This window comes from Solea solea, chromosome 3 (assembly GCF_958295425.1).
Source record: "Solea solea chromosome 3, fSolSol10.1, whole genome shotgun sequence".
NCBI classification, from domain to species: Eukaryota; Metazoa; Chordata; class Actinopteri; order Pleuronectiformes; family Soleidae; genus Solea; species Solea solea.
In genome coordinates, this window is record NC_081136.1 from 25823620 (window position 1) to 25840352 (window position 16733).

Consider the following 16733-nt stretch of genomic DNA (forward strand, 5'->3'; position numbering starts at 1 on the left):
GAAAAAAAAAAAACATTCGGTGTAGGTTGTTCCTTGTTACCGAGTAAAAGACCCTTGGTATGTGGTATTTCTAGATAGATAGATTAGTGGAATTTTGATGAAAAGATGGACAGATTGATAGATCGCACAATAGGCACAATGTTATGTTTGAGAGGAGATGCAGGACTTGTATTACACCTCAATTTTTTTTTAAGTTTACAAGCAATAAAGAAAGCACTGCATGTCTTTAACTGAACCGACTGGTGCTCTTTAGAGATTCACGTCAAAATATACAAAATCCCAGAAGTCCTCGTAGATGTTGACACTGCAGGCAACTGTGGAGAAAAAGCGTAGGCACTCTGTCTTCAGGTGAAGTTATTTAATCATTTTTTTAGTGGAGTGCATATGTTTTTCTATATGCTCAAGAATTTTCATCTCGCAGGACGTCTGGGATTTAGTTTTTCTGTTTACTTTTTATACTTACTTTTATGTTTCCGAGCTTTATGGCCCGTTGCAGCTTCCTGCTTTCCATTTGATAGCCTTTCCTGGAATGGATGCTGTAAGTAATAATAGGAAGAAGCATTCCGTGGACCAACCACAACAGGTTTTTTAGTATCTATATGTTCAGCTGTGGCTGAGGCAGCAAACTGGAAAGTAAACACACTTGGAGCCTGACTGTCCAGAGCCTGGAAAGGTTCACAGACGTGGGCAATATAGAAGACTTCCTATCATAAATATACCTGCATTAGGACTGCGCAGACACCTACACACTCCCTATACATGCATGTGGCCCCTGCAGGCCTGTTTATATTATTATGACAATACACATTCTGCACATCATTAATATTTACTGTAGCATCTGGTTTCTTTGTTCTCCCATATGGTTCCCACTGCCCTGCTGTGATGTGAATATACTGTACTAAGCTGTCATTATTCAAGTTTAAAAAAAAAAAAATAATAATACTAATCAATTGGTGTATTCATGGTTGTATTTTCAATATTTGGTGTTATTCTCTGCCTCCACTTGTTTAATAACACCATAATAGTCATGCCCCCCTACCTTTTGGATGTACCTGCCACAGTATTAGGTCTGTATATATACAATTTTGAGGTTAAAATGGTCACTGTGCTGACATTTTGACAAAGGGGGCTGCTCAGAGGTCGTATCAAATATAATGTGGATCCCTATTGCATTCTTTGGATTTACTACTATTATTACTGACCCCTTTGTGGAGCTTATTAAATTATGGCAACGCAATAACAACAATGACAACCATAAATGTCAAATGTTCAATATGAATTGCCGAGAATATTTCCACCTATTCTGTCCAGTGGTTACCATATTGCCAGATGTTTGTATAGGAATGACGTTGTAGTTGTAATGCTGTTTTTGTAATAGGCAGATAAACTATGTTGGTTACAGTGATAAAGTATGATAACACAAATTATTTTGCAGTATCGCGCCCTTGTGAAACAATGTCATCAGTATTTTCTCACTTCTAACTCAGTAGTTGTTTTTGCCTCTCAGATAAAGAAACTGTTCCGTATGTTATTCAGTTAACAATGATGACACTGAACAAAGTCACCAGAAGTGTGTTTCAGGTGATAATAATAATAATAATGTAAGCGTCCGAGGTGAACAGACACTGACATTCATGCTGAATAGCTCTTATCATCCAACACTGAAAGATGATGAATAGACATATGTATAAAACACTAAGGATGAGTTCATCGTCTTATTTTTCTATAACTGCAGTTAATAAAATATTGATTTAAAAGTTTCAATAAAATTTGGTTTAATCATGACTTGCCCTAAATTTCCCGGTGTCTTTTATTGGCAATTATAATGTGAGATCTGTTTAAGAAGTTCTACTGCAATCACAAAACTCATGATTTAATGATAAAATTAAATACAATTTATGTAATAAATTACATAACTTGTGAACTTGGATTTACACCATCAGCATTTTCTTCCTACAAGTTATATTGAACCAGATCACTGAAAGAAAGCCTGGCTGTGTTGAGCTTGACTCATAGTAAAACCCTCTCTCAGTTAGATGACTAGTGACAAGTTGTAAGCGGTGGCATGTGATGCAACAGTATTGTAATGCGTTACTTTACAAAGAAAGTAATATTATAATATAACGTTTTACTTTTAACACAAGTGACAATGAATATGTAATATATTACATTTTACAGTAACACTGCAGGAAAATCTGATTTAGCATTTCCCTTGTTTTGGCTGGCTGTGAGGCAAAAATAAAATGAGGTTTATGTTGAAATAATGCATGATAGTATTTTAATGTGATGGTGGAGCATTCTTTATGTCTGACCTATGACCTGTTGAGGTGATAATTTATGGCTCACGCTCCCCCAACCCCTCTTTGCTCCCTAAGGAAATTAGGCTGGATCTATGGCCATCATTTACATCTCCTCGAATTAAAGCGGCAGTGTGTAGTTACGGCCCCAGGTCTCATGAATCAAACTTTATTGACCACTGTGAGAGTTACAGACACCCGCTGAATACCAAGTGCTTGTGAAAGGGGGGAAATGTCGAGCAGCTGTAGATACTGAAGGTGGGATTAGGCGCCAGGCTGTGATGGAACTGCAGCGGCTGTTGCTCATATACACTATATGGAGATTTGCTTCCAATAAAACTCCACAACCAAAGGGGATTATAACTCACGTTAACATTCCCTTTAACAATAAACATAGGAACATGATTCCCAAAGTTTTATTCCATTTCTGATTATTTCAGCAGGTGTTTTGTTGCTCGAGCTTTTTACTTTAAGAGCAAACGCACAATATGAATCACGTTTGACTGTTTGCTGCAGTTCAAATTAACACAATGTGGTGTCAAACACACAATACTGCACAGTATACAGTATTGCATGTTTCTCAAAAGACATTTTTATTTACATCTCTGTTGTCAAGCGGCAAGATGGAATGTCTGAGTATTTGTCTTTCAATCAATGTCAAATGGATGGAGAGGAATATAGATTTTATTGATTGGGAATTATTTAAATGGCATGCATGGTTTTGAAATAGACTGTATAATAAAAAAGATGGATGACGTGACAGGCCCGCCCTAAAAATTAAGCCAAAACATCTGGAGTGCCCCCTGGTGGGTGGCTTCAGTCATAAAGTAGCAGGTAGGACATGGGCCAGGCATAGACAAATAAATACGTAGTCGCCTCAATTGCATGCATATTTTGTGAGAGGCAAGTCCATCCTGTTAACCAAAACAGGTAGATGTGGAGTTTGCAGTCAACAGATTATGACAAATCATTTTATATTAAATTATTTATATTATTTTAAGTACTAATAATGACAATCACAGACAGATTTATGTCTGCAAATCTAAATTTTTACTGTCAAATTATTGACAGTAACTTTATTCTGCACAATAACATGTCACTAGTGTTTGAAGTGAGAAAAAACAAGTGCAGGTACCACCTTAATACAAAAGAGGTGCGTTTGTCTGTCGGAATTACTAAACACAAAATAATAAGATTATGACATTTTTCAGTATATAAAAGATACGGTAAGATGTTGCTGACGCTCACAACATCTTTGAATATTTAGTCCATATTGAAATAACTAACACATTAGTGACAAAATAAGACATCTTGATGTTTTTAACATGTTGCTTGTGCACACGCTAACATGCATTTTGGTTAACTTTTTAAAATGAAACTTTCCCCCTAAAAGTCCGTCATGGCTCGGTTTGCCTGCACACGTCGCCACCGGAAGTAAACAAACAACGTTAACTGCAGTTTTTTTTTTTTTTTTTTTTTTTTTTTTTAATGCGTTAAATTATTTAATTTAATCGCCAAAATTAGCGCGCTAACGTTGACATCACTGTATATCTGTGGGGGCAGACTTATTATCATCTTTTAACAAGTTTAACTTCACATTAACTGCAATATGAAGTGGTATTGTGTATTGCAGCTAGAACTTTACAATACTTTATAGTAGCCTAAGAGTGTGTAGGCGGTGACTCTCAGTCTAAGTATCAACACCTGTGATGGGCAGATGTACTTAGCTTGCTAGTTCATGTTAGCTATGTGAGTGAGCCATGTTTTCTGTTGTTATTACTTTGTTACTTATAGTCCCGATACGACTGAGGTGTGCCTTTTTGCCTGTTTTTAAAGACCAACAAAGTGGTGAGTATTTGTTTCTCGTCTGCTTGACGTGAGTTTCTGACATGTGGCTAGCATGTTAAGCTAACTGTTAATGGCAGACATTTGTGTGTGTAACAGCACAAAGCTAGCAACACACATCTGTTTTAAGTCGTTTTTTCTTTTCAACATATTCAGTTTAATGCCAACACTTTTAGTGGCATGAGTATATGGATGTCATTAAATTAGCCTCTAATGTAATGTTTCAATAAATGTGTTTAAATATTATTTCAGCTGCAAGCTAGTTCATTCAAATGAAATGTTATATTTTACAAAAAAAGTGAAATGCTGTTCAACAAGCAAACACATTTATAATTGTCCATTATATTAAAACATGTCCTATTGAATTGAAACAATTTATTTACTACTATTAAAACCACACGCACACCCTTGTACATTTACGTCAAATAGGAAAAAGCACAGCTGCAATTAATGACATTAATGATGAAAAAATGTCACAGAGATGCTTTGGTTGCCAGGTACTGACATTAAACAGTCATGACTTACTAACTCACGACGGTAGAACGCAACCACTGACAATGTTATTAGAAACACCTGTGCTTTTTCTATTCTACCGTGTCAAAATATCTGCTCAAAAATTAATAACAAGCATTAGAAAGATCTTTTTCCTCCTAAAATATTGAATTCTTGTGCCTCACGGTGTTACAGTGACTGGCATTGTTGCCTCTGCATTGTTGTGGAGTTTGGATGTGCTCCCTGTGTGCGCAACGGAATTAATGAATATTGCATTTCTGTTTAAAATTTTAAACTTAAAGTTTTTTTTCGTTTTTCTTCCATGCCACCATTACTCATTTTGGTCACTTTTCTTAAGTAGTTGGCCAATGCATTTGTATTAGTAAAAAACTGGTGAGTTTTGCTTGAGTTGTAGACTGTCCATCAACCTTGTGATACCTTGACAACTGTATTTCATGTGTTTATATCACAGTGTAGCTATTGCCTTATTATATACTGGCAGGATAAGGTTTTGATAGGAAATGTTAGCGCTGGCTATTAAAAAAAATGATACATTATAAGATTTCTGTTGTCTATTTTTTCTATTCTACGATACAAGATGTATAGTGCTGCAGCCATGTCATATTATTTTGTTCTCCTTCAAAGTCCTTGCTTCCTTGCTCAAGGTGTTATGTACCTGCTGTTGCTTTCAGGCAAAGTGAATGTAGCGTAATCTCTGACACTAGTGGCCTATATAGGAGGCCAGCTTGTCACCCTGTGACAGGGAGTGTCAGCTATCCTTTTATGCAGCAACCAAAAGAACATGCCACGTTAGATGCCATTGTTTCTTTTGCAATATTCAAGAAGAAAATAAATTACCAAATTAGCTATCATGCAGTATGCATTAGTTTGGAAAGTCCCTGATATAATTCCACTGCTGAGGGAAATGGGAAAGTCTAGGGGCAACACAGCTGTGCTTTTAGCAAATTCAGTATTTCTGGAATACAGTGGTAATCCCTATGCCAAAATAATTAAATTCAGTGGCTGAATATTTCTCATCACTTATTGCTGCAAATATTCCCCATACTTTGCTTGTTGTTTGAGGCTACTATATAATGGAACAGCATCCCCATGGTACTTGAGAGGAGAGCTTTTCACAGCTTACTGCTAGAAGCTATGACTGAGTTTTTCGTGGAAAATTTCACTGGGCTCCATCACACGCTTCATGATGTCCCCTAAGAACCAATTCGGAGTTGGCAACACTTGACATGATTGCCCTAAAGTAACTGACAGGGTTGCAGGTTTACATGGCACAATGGAGCCAGGCTAGTCATGGCAAAGAAATGTATTAAGCTCAGGTTAGTGCTTAAAGAGGGGGAAAGGTGAACAAAGGTCAGGTTCCCTAATGGCCTACTGGTGGTCTGTTTTCTGTGTCTCACAGCACATTTGTCTTGAGGGATTATTGGAGCATTTGAATGGCCAACTCAGTTGCTGAGTTGTGCAGAGAGTTATTGATTTTAGTGATGGTGCAATTGTATTTCTGTGTGTGGAAATTTCTGTGCATTTGCAATAGAGTACAGTGATTCTGTCATTGTCAAGTATGTGTACTCGCAATTCCAGTATTACTATATCCATTATCCAGCAATTTTTAATACCACATACCTACTCATGCCATTATTTTTAATTCTAATTCTAATCCTTTTGAATATTAAGCTCCTTTTTTTTTTTTTTTTTTTTTTTTAAATGTAATAGAACTAATTGGGAGTGGGTGTTTGTTATATGGATAGGTGTCTTGTGAGTTATTTATTGTATGTTTCATGTGTGTTGTATTGTATGTTCAATGTATGATCCCTGAAAAATGAGATGATTCATCTCAAGGGGCTGTCTAATAATTTAAAATTGTTGTTATATTTTGCACAGATTAAAGTATGAAGTATTTTTATACAATGGGCATCATAGCTGTTTTGTGCACTTTTAGTTTAAGTCTAATCTTTTTAAGACAAATGTTTGAAAGGTATTTATTATTTGCATTTTGATTGTCTAATCAGCCACTGGAATCATTTTTGGAATTCCTTATACTGTTTGGGCCGTACCACTCACATCCCTGTTTTTTTTCCCTGCAAAGCCTGTCAGCAGATTTTCTGACATACCAGCCATATAGCTTACAGTCAGTAACTAAGAAGAGTCACTGGTAGAAGTTGACAATTTTTCAAGGATAATGATGTAGCTTACTTGTTTAAAATGGTAAATAATTGAATAAATTGCTTATTAAAGTGAAATTAATTCACTCCACAACAAAAACCATTAGTGTAAAGATGAGCTTTTAAGCCTTGTAGTAACACAGTAAATCATTTCCCCACACTGCCTGTCTAGGATTAGAGTTATGAGGCTCCACATTTTAGGTATAGAACACTCACTGGCAGGTTTGAGGTTCCAATCACAAATCATGCTCTAATGCAAGGCAGGCACTGTGTTATGCATAATGTTAAAAGTTTGACCCCTTGTACAGTCCACAAAGGGCCCAGCTACTGATCCTGTGGTTATCTTTTCATGTGTGGACCCTTCCTAGGTCACACGTTTACTCAACCTCAACATGATTCACTTCTTCCCCTTCAGTGTTTTGGTGGAAAAACATTTGGACAAAAAAACAAAAATCCCAGAGCAGAATCAACAGCTTGTTCTGTAGTAGAGGCTTCTCTGTCTTTCTCCTTCTTTGAGCGCCATGGCAACATTCACTTTGATATGTAGATACCCTCATCATTTGTACAGTGCAGCACCAAGGGGAATGTTTACTTTTTGGAGAGGCATAGAGATTTGCATTAATTGCAAGAGCAAAAAAATGCTACTCTCTCTCTTTTTTCTTTAGCTTTTTGTCTGTTTGAATCACATGTTTTCTCTCTGTCTCTTTCTTTCTCCTGTCCTCAGATATCGGGGAAGACTTTGTGTTGGAACTACAAAAAGCAATCTGAAGAAGAAGTTGCAGTCCTATGAGAAAACTACACGACCTGCAGGCTGAACATCCTCATCACTGATCTCTCTACTCCAGTCGTCACCATGATGCTCTGTTGGTAGCCTTTTGCTACCGATTTGGCTTTTGGCCTATTCAACAAATACTTTGTACCTCTGATAACATTCAACATATTTTACTCAAAACATACAAACCACCACCTGCCATGGATTGCCTGTGTCCGGGTGAAGGCGTGAGCCGGACACAGGGCCCTGTCGGCAAACTGTAGCCACCTGGATTCCCTTTCAGCGTTATTCCCGTGAATTTATTCTGGAGTTATTCTTTATTTGGACCAGGGATGGATGTACCGGAAGGTAGCAAGCATGGCAAGAAGTCAACAAGTCAAAAGCTGGAGGACCAGAAGAAGGTAGGGAAAACTGCTGTTTTTTTTCCTCTTCTGCTTCAACATGCTCTTCTTTGATCTTCTCCTGTAATGTGCTGTTTATGCATGTTGCTGCTTCAGAGAAAAGTGGATTGGCTTTTGCTGTTTTTCACTTGTATGTACTAGTGGAAGCCAAAGGATGAAAGTTTGTTTGTTTTTGTCGGCTGGCTTGTTGTTCTTTTTACAAAAAAAACTAGAATATGTTAGTACAATTGCTGCTGTTGTATGAATTCCCAGTGGCTGCTTTGCTCCATATCTCCTAATAGCTATTTATAAAGACGATCGGGGGGGAAGTTTTAGCTCCTTCTCAGTGCCTCCAGTCTTTCATCTCTGCCTATGTGACATGACAGTGCAGGGCATGCCCCCCACCCCCTCCTGAAATCACATATTTACTCTCCGTTTGAGATGCTTTTTATGTTGAGTCCTTGGTGTTTTTTTAGTAATATGATATGCAACCTCTCATTCAGTAGAAGGCAGAGGTGCTTTAGATACAGTAACTGTGAGCAAGTTCCCAACTCAACGCAGCTCTGAGCGTTTTGTGGACACTAGGAGTGGCATGTCTGTCTGATTGCTAAAAGCGTCTAAATTGTAAAGTCATGTGACAAAATATTCAGAATCAATATGAAAATTGCCTTTCTTGTGAGTAAACTCTGGTATAATGAAACTCAGGACTAGAGTTGGCACTTGAAGGAATAACAACCACAACAACTCATTGAGAGAGTCACTATACTTACCTGCATTTACTGACACACACACACACACTCTTCTGTGTCTCTCCGTGTTTTACGTTGACCTGATTCCTTTAATGAAGTGCTTTTGATACACGTAATGATTGTCCAGGCGAAACCCAGGGAACGTCTGAGTGCAGTGAACAGGCAATAATACATCAGGTCTGACATTTGTAGCACTATTAGGATCTCTCATAAAAAGATGATTGTACTTTACTCTTTTTTTCCCCTTCCTTTTAGGCCCGAGTGCCATCTGGGGGGGCTCTTTTTTTACTCTTTAAATCCACAGTCATATTGCTGATTGTGCTGCCAGGAAACATTGTATACCTTATTCAGAGAATGCACAGGAAGAAGGGCTATATGCAGTAGGTGTAAAAATCAAAAATATCCATGTGATCACTAAAATCAAAGAGTTGGGCTCACCCTTCATTCATTATCTGTGTTTATTCTCTTATTTCTAATCACTTGTACAATTCTAAGCTTTGTGGATTTGGAACATACTGTACATGGGAGCTGACTTCTCGGTAAAGGAACCACCCTTTGAAGTTGAAATTTAGCAATGAGTCACATGAAATATTTATCTGGTGAGGGAATTGATTTGGTGCACTTTGGGCACTGTTTTGGTCGGGAAGATCTGGCATGCAAAAGATAAGCTTTCTATATCTCCCTTCCCTGTCTCTCTCACTTGACCTTCGTATAGGAGACAGACATTTTTAAAGAATAAGCACCTGGAAGACTTTTAATTGTCCTATTATATGATATGTCTGAGCTTTTAATGTTTCTGAGCTTTTAACAGTGTTTTTGTGCGTGTGCTTGCATGTGTTTGTTGTAATTACTTGATGTGATTGGGTTATTTAACATCCCCAAAGTGTCATTATAATTCCACTTTGTCACCTCGTTCAAAAGGGTCTGACCATTAGTCGCCAGTAGATCAGTACAAGTGTAAAAACATGATTTATAAAGACATTTACCAGCTTGGTTTTTATAGATATGATTGGGTACTGGGAGAAAGGAGCGAAATATGTGTCCTACTCTACCATTACAGACTATTGAAAGTAATGTAAGTGGTGTGTCTCTGCTATAACTATACATTGCAGATGTAAGAGTCAGTCTTCTCACTCTTGGCAGGGAATGGAAAATTCCCACAGTGTCTAAGTGCTCCTCTGAGGAGCCTTTTTGCATTTATAATAGATTTCCTTTAGTTAGATTTTTCATTCCTATAGTTGACCAACTTGGCAATGACTGTGCCAATGTGAGCATACATTTTTAGTACAAATGAACTTCCAAAGAAAAAACAGTTAGCAAATGGAAAGGCACCCCTCCTTCTATCACCGTGACAATATTTTCTTCCTTCGCCCTCCTCCTCATTTTCCTCTTTTTCTCCCACACCTGTTTCTCTTTTCCTCCCCCTCTTACTCACAGCCCTTTTCTCAGATAGATGGTGCCCTCCTGACTCAAACGGAAAAATTTGCACACAGTGATTGGTTGTGTTTGGTCAGACAGGGGCAGCAGCTGTGTTGCTAAGGCTTCTCCGGGAAGTATTCTCATCGCCCAGTCACCTGTGAGCATTCGTCACATGCTGGGAAATATTTAATTGAGATAATCTCAAGCATTTCAACCAATAGATCCCTCCGAGGGTGTTGTTTTGCATATGCCCCCATTGGCAGTAATGTATGATGGATTGTTTTAAAACTCCGGGGGGGCTGGTTGGTGAAAGAGGAGTGAATAATTTAATGCCATTGATTCGTATTGTGGGGATTTGATACATACCACTGTATCACTGTGCTGATGTCAGAGCGGAGGATGCAATGGGAAAAGTATGTAGCACTCTGATTTTAGTCTTTAAGTCTAAAATCATTTCTAGGTTAGACTTTTAGACCCTAATTAGGGCTGGGAGGGAAATCTGTATTAGAATGTATACCAGGGGATATGTATATGTATACCCATATATTTTGAGGTTGTATTGTTGGTGTGTTGCAGGTTTCTTTCACACTCATCCACTTTATCTTTTTGTCAAAATTCCAGTTTGTGTCTTCATGGTTAACACAATTGTTTCACTAACATTGAACATGGTTCACGCACACATTTTTCCGTCTGACAGTGGTTCTGGTCTCAGTCATAAAATATATGCTTGCCTCTTGTGCTGCAAATGCAGAATATATGTATAAATTAATTGAAAAACTGGCTTGATCATATTCATTTCACATGCTCTGTTGAGTATACAGTATGTTTAGAAACTTCTCAAATGTCTGAGGTTCTTATTAAAAATGTGTGGTACATGAAAAAATTAATTGTAGTATGGATATTGTTTATAAGTAAACATTAAAGCAGGATTTGTTAAAGAACAAAACACAATAAACATGACATATTACTGTTTAGTGCATCACACTTAATTTAAACAGCTGGTCAAATTTTATGCCGAGCCATAGTAAATTCTTGGAGAACATGTTTGTAAAGGGAAGGAAAAAAAAAAGGAAGATGAAAAAGTTCACAAACTTGTATAGAGTAGCTTCATGTAGAATGAGGTGCAAACTGTAATCTGTGGCTGCAGGAGGAGCATGTAAAAGAGGAGCTGAAGTATCATTGAGAATAAAAATAGCCAGTCAGGAGAGAAGGAAATGGAAGAAATAATGCTAGAGACTGCTACATGTGAAAGTAGTTGGTGTGTGGTAGACAACCTTGATTACAGGGCATGACCTGACTCATTCTCATGATATCATCCTTAAATTGACCTAAGGAAATGGAAGGAAGCATTGCTCTAATATGCATATGGGAATATACAGTATGGACAATATATTGGCAGAGTCATGAAAGCCTTCAATATCCATCACCTCACAATCAATGATTTTATTTCAAGAGCAAAATCAAATACTTCTCAATGAGTGAAATAGAAGTTAAATCACTGTCTTGCTTTTTGGAAGACCTAAGATAGATCTTCTCTTGTCTGTCATCAATCAAATGTGTCTGAGTCTTTTTGCTGGCTTTATGACCTTTAGTCATTTTGTTTGGGTTCCTTTTCTGTTGGTTAGCCAGGTCTGCGTTGTGGGCTTTGATCAATATGAAACTTATTTGCCCACGTTCAAAGTTGTCTGTGTTGTACTGAACCTCAAAGCCTTGCTGAAAGTACTTAAAACCTTTAGACTCTTAGATAAAATCTTGATGTGTGAATCACCCCACCATGTTTTACATAGATAATGGTCACCACCAGGGATCCTTGTTAGATTGACTCCTCTTCATACAAATCTTTCTACACGGCAGCATTATAGGGTTAGGGTTATGGTGAAATTGTGGTGACATTTTTAAAGACCTCACCAACCCAGCCGTCAAATACATATACAAACACACACACACACACTGGATTTTAAGATGGTACATCAGCAGCTCATTCCACAAGAAATTAGTGGGTTGAGACCACTGAATAAAGTAGAAGGGAAAACATGTCAAAACAGGACATCGTCACAAGCATGGCATTCACAGAAATAAGCCTCAGAGGCAAAGTGATGAGAGCGGTGATGTCCTGGTCAGATAGAGAGTTAGGGAGAGAAGGATAAAAAAAAAGTGAGAAGGGAGAGAGAGGGATATGCCGAAGGGATTTAGAAAAAGAACAAAATGACACCAACTAAAGACTGTGAGAAACACGGGGGAATGAAATTGGCAAGAGTGAAAAAAAAAAACTGTGTTGGGAGAGTGCGCAAGAGTCCAGGCAGAAAGAGAGGAATAAACCCTGTGACATGAAGGAAACGGCAAACCGCTCCATATCTGCACCCTACACCACTACAGCTAAGCTAGAACTGACACAGCACTGTGCACCATTCTCTGGGTGAGACTACCTTGATACAGAATCACAGCAAGGAAACCACACAAACACATTTATGTAAAAATCATATTCATTTCTCAGCTGTAGAGGGACTTTATTCAGGTTTCGTTAAAATCTTCCATTATTCCTTGTTTACCTGAATTTCTTCTCCCAGTGGAAGAGGCAATTGCGAGGTACCCCAGCCAGATCACTTACACACCTCAAGCCAAGTAGTGATCAGTGGTAATCGCTAAAATCCTTGGGTACCATTAAAAGTGTGCTGTTTGCGGCATGCTCACCTTCTAGATGATATTGAGACCCCTGTTGCCTCAAGTTTCCACATTGGTTTTACAGGCACAGAGATCAAGCTGCATTAATCTGTTAGAACCCGGTTTTAAATCACAGCTTTCAGACATGGTTACAGTCAGATGGGGAAATCAGATGGATTGCCTTTACCTCCATGCAGCATGTTCAAGTGAGTGCATGCCTATGTCTGCCATAAAGCACCGCAGAAATCCTTTTTACGTGATGGGAGGTCTTTTGCAGCCCTGTATGCTGAAATATCACCCCGTCGTAAAAGGAGACAAGGCCACAAACAGGGTGCAAGGTGTTCAAATGGAATCCCATTATCCCTGCTTGAGAAGCAACATCCTATGAATAAGGGATCTACTTTGTAACCAATAGTATACGCTATAAAAATGGTAATTACGTTGTGATTTGAGACCTTTGCTGTGTCTCTGTCTGTGGTCGAAGTGCAAAAATGAAACTATAAAGCAACATTGGCCATTTCAATTTGAAACAATTAATCTGGGGGAACCCCCCCCTCAATCTTTGAAAGTAAAATGGACAATTTGGTTTATACTTTTATGCAAAACATATCTTGAAAATACTCCTGGTAAATCTGTATGCAGGAAGTGAATTGTTACAGTGGCAGTATCTCAGCTACAAAAAGAAAACTTTGCCATAAAGGTGAAGTTTTTTGTTTTGAGGTGTTTCTGCAGTGTCTCTATTTTGTTCTACTGTCTAATAATTTGATTTGTATGGCATCCGCATTGCTCTAAACCTATGCACATGAGTGAGTTTTGAATTCATGTTGATGGTAGATGTTTTCATGCATTATGCATGTTCACCTCACAGCATGTAATGTTGTACCCCTTGAGTGTGGAGTTGTAAGTCAAGTCAAGAAGCAAGCTGTCAGCAGTAACAATGTCGGTGCGAGTGTACCTACATGCATGTGTGTCTGGATGGCATCCAAATGGATTTGCACTGATCTAGTATAACTGTGAAGTTAAACCTGACACACTTGAAAGCAGGTGAGATACCTGGCACTAACATGGTGCTCTGCATCAACATTCCGACTGCATTTCCTCCCCTGCACCTTTAAAGGCAGATAACAGGATTATCACAACAGCTGGACTCCTAAGAGGGGCCAGCTTCCTGGGGGGAAGTTGAGAGACACGCGCACTGGGTCATGACTGATGCAGACTTGTAACAACCACAAAGAGGACAGGGGGTCAGTGTTGCATTTATTCCACTGGTGTCATGTTTGTTATATCCTCTGTATGTACAATTAAGCAGCAAAAGATCCAGCAAGGAAGTTATCCCAGCTCATGGAATGAGGCATCTAACAGAGTTTTATTTTGCACTCCACTGAGCTTTTGGCTCGTTCTCCTATCTATAAATAAATACTCAATTATTCTAAATAGCCACTTGTTCTGTGCTAAACGTATAGTGAGAAAAAGAGCATTTAATGAATCACAAATCACACTTAATTAAAATAAATGTACAAAAACTGTTTGATATAGGAATATAAAAATGCTCTTGGGCCATCTCCAGAACCCTTGCATTTGACTAAACTCTAAAATTGTCTGTAGATGGAAGGTAGGAAATAGAGTGTGACCCAGTCAGAGGAAATATGCAATCTGACTAGGTCAGGTTCAGACCTATAGGGCCTTCTAGTGAGTTTTATTAAATGTCTGGCAAACTGTCTAGGGTGAACCCTGCCTATCGCCCTATGTCAGCTGAGATTGGCACAGCCCCCCACGGCCCTCATGTGGAGGATAAAGCGGTGGAAAATAGATGGATGGATGGATGGATGGATGGATATCGGCATAGAGAGAAGCCCCTCCAACTATTTTTGGTCTTGATGTACTGTCATCTACAGAGACATGTGTGTACCTGCACAATGAAAAAGTGTGTTGAACAAGCAATGGAAAGGGTGAAAAAAACAAATCCACACTCCATTTGACAAGCTGACAGGAGAGGGGCTGTGCTATTTTTGACTGTAAATTGGTCATTGTCAGACGTGAAGGCAACAGATTGCTGCACACCTGTTTGAAACCAGAAGGTGATGATTCTTATTTAACAGCTAGATTGTTGTATATCTTTTGAATGTTAACACCTTCTGTCTTCAGAGACATTTTATTTTATTTTTTATTTTTATTATGTTCACAAGATACAAATGTTTTAACTGTTCACCAGAATTATATTTCAAATATCAGATGACATTTATTGGTTTCGTTAACATACTTGTGGGGAGACTGTGCAGGTGTTGGGTTCTAATTCAGTGCTGTAGGAAGTTTTGGCTAAAGTAAACCACATGTCTCCCTCTGTCCACATACTTAACAGAGCAGCTGTGTTAAGGGCCCCTCTTGCCCTCATTTTGAGGGGTATTTCTGGTTAGTTTTGTGATTGCAGGAAAGGGTCTGTTCTTTGTACAATTGCCAGTTAGCTTGCAAGCAGGAAATGTGTGGGTCCTTGATGTGAGTTCACTTATAGATTTAACAGAGCGGAGTCTGTGCAGATAGATGCATATTGAGACTTAAGTATTGATGTAGCTTCCAGAAATGTTGTGGTTTAGCCCCAGAAAAATCTGAACTGGGATGAACAAGACGGGATAAAAGGGGGGAGAAGATGAAGACATAACCAGGCAGATAGGGAAACTGTAATATGTGTCAAAATCCTGTGATACTGCGGACGTGTTTGTGCAGGCTAAACCAAAACATGGGAGAAAATGCACAGTTTGACATTGTTTGGTCACTTTATTTTTTATTCCCTGGGGCGGATCCTGTGGTCACTCCTCTCATTTTGCAGAACTCCATTGCACCATGGGAAGAGCCCTCAAGGTCACAACAAACAAGGCTCACACACAACCACATAATAAGCCTTTCCTCCGCAACATGGCCGACTGATCACAGAGACCAGGGCTTGGCCTTGGATGAAAACGCTCTCTCTGCCTCTTCAGATAAATGTGCTGCCTAGAAGAAAGCAGTATTTCTCATTTTTAATTCTGGTGTTATTTGTGGGCCTTTTGGCTCAGGGACATACCGTGGTTCTATTCCAGTCTGTTAGACAAGATGATCCTGCTTTGGAGAGCTTTGAAATGTTGCAGAATGTATTTAATGATGCAATAAATATAGTTAGTAAATCAACTATCATGACCAAAGAGCAAATAAGAGCGAAACTGATTTGTAATGTCCATGGATTTACTGGTATTAGGGTGAAGAAAACCTGATACCTCACTCACCTAGTCAGGACTAACCCTGGGCATGAAAACTATATCTTTACACCTTGTTGAAGATTAGATCATCGACTTCTCTCTCAGACTCTCTGAGGCCTAGATTGAGATTTAATTATTTACAGTTTTGGCTGGTTGCTATGCATTTCATTTGGCCTCAATTTTGTATCTTTTAGCACATAGACTTTCTTATTGAGAACACCTTGTTTGCTAATTGTCGGACCTTTTATTAGCATCCATTCTAAGCGATCCAATCCCAAGTGAACAACTGTAAGACCTGGCATTAGAATGCATCCTGAATACGTCTCCTGTGACCACTAGTGATTAGGTCTTACTTTCCTGCTTTGTGCAAATACACATGAGCATCATTTCTGTTTGCAAAGACAAAATGGTGTGTCCATTCTCAAAGTGTTCATGTGTTGGCGTGGGTGTGCTTGTGTCAGCACAGGGAAAGAGAAAGAGGGAGAGCAGGGTCAGGAGAGGCTGAGTGCACCAATGCCCTGTGTTCAACTCTACTATGGAATAAAAGTATTTAAAAATAGAGGCCACAAATGAATCAAAGTATTGGCCCTGAGAAATGAAATATATTTCCCTGTTGTTATGGAAGTGCAGCAGCACAGAGTAAGGCAACCTTTATTCCTTTCTGGGGACACATTTGCATTCATGTAAAAGGATGTGGCCACATGCATC

The 16733-nt window shown here is 38.7% G+C and overlaps 1 protein-coding gene across 2 annotated transcripts in view; it reads left to right on the top strand.

Annotated features, from left to right (window-relative positions):
• nav3 (neuron navigator 3) overlaps positions 1-16733 on the top strand; it is a 253383-nt gene that overhangs the window by 8988 nt on the left and 227662 nt on the right. For both annotated transcript variants that reach the window (XM_058626189.1, XM_058626188.1), the window contains exon 2: positions 7539-7987. In XM_058626189.1, coding sequence (XP_058482172.1) covers positions 7919-7987 — 69 coding nt within the window. In that variant the 5' untranslated portion in view covers positions 7539-7918. The remainder of the gene's footprint in view (positions 1-7538; positions 7988-16733) is intronic.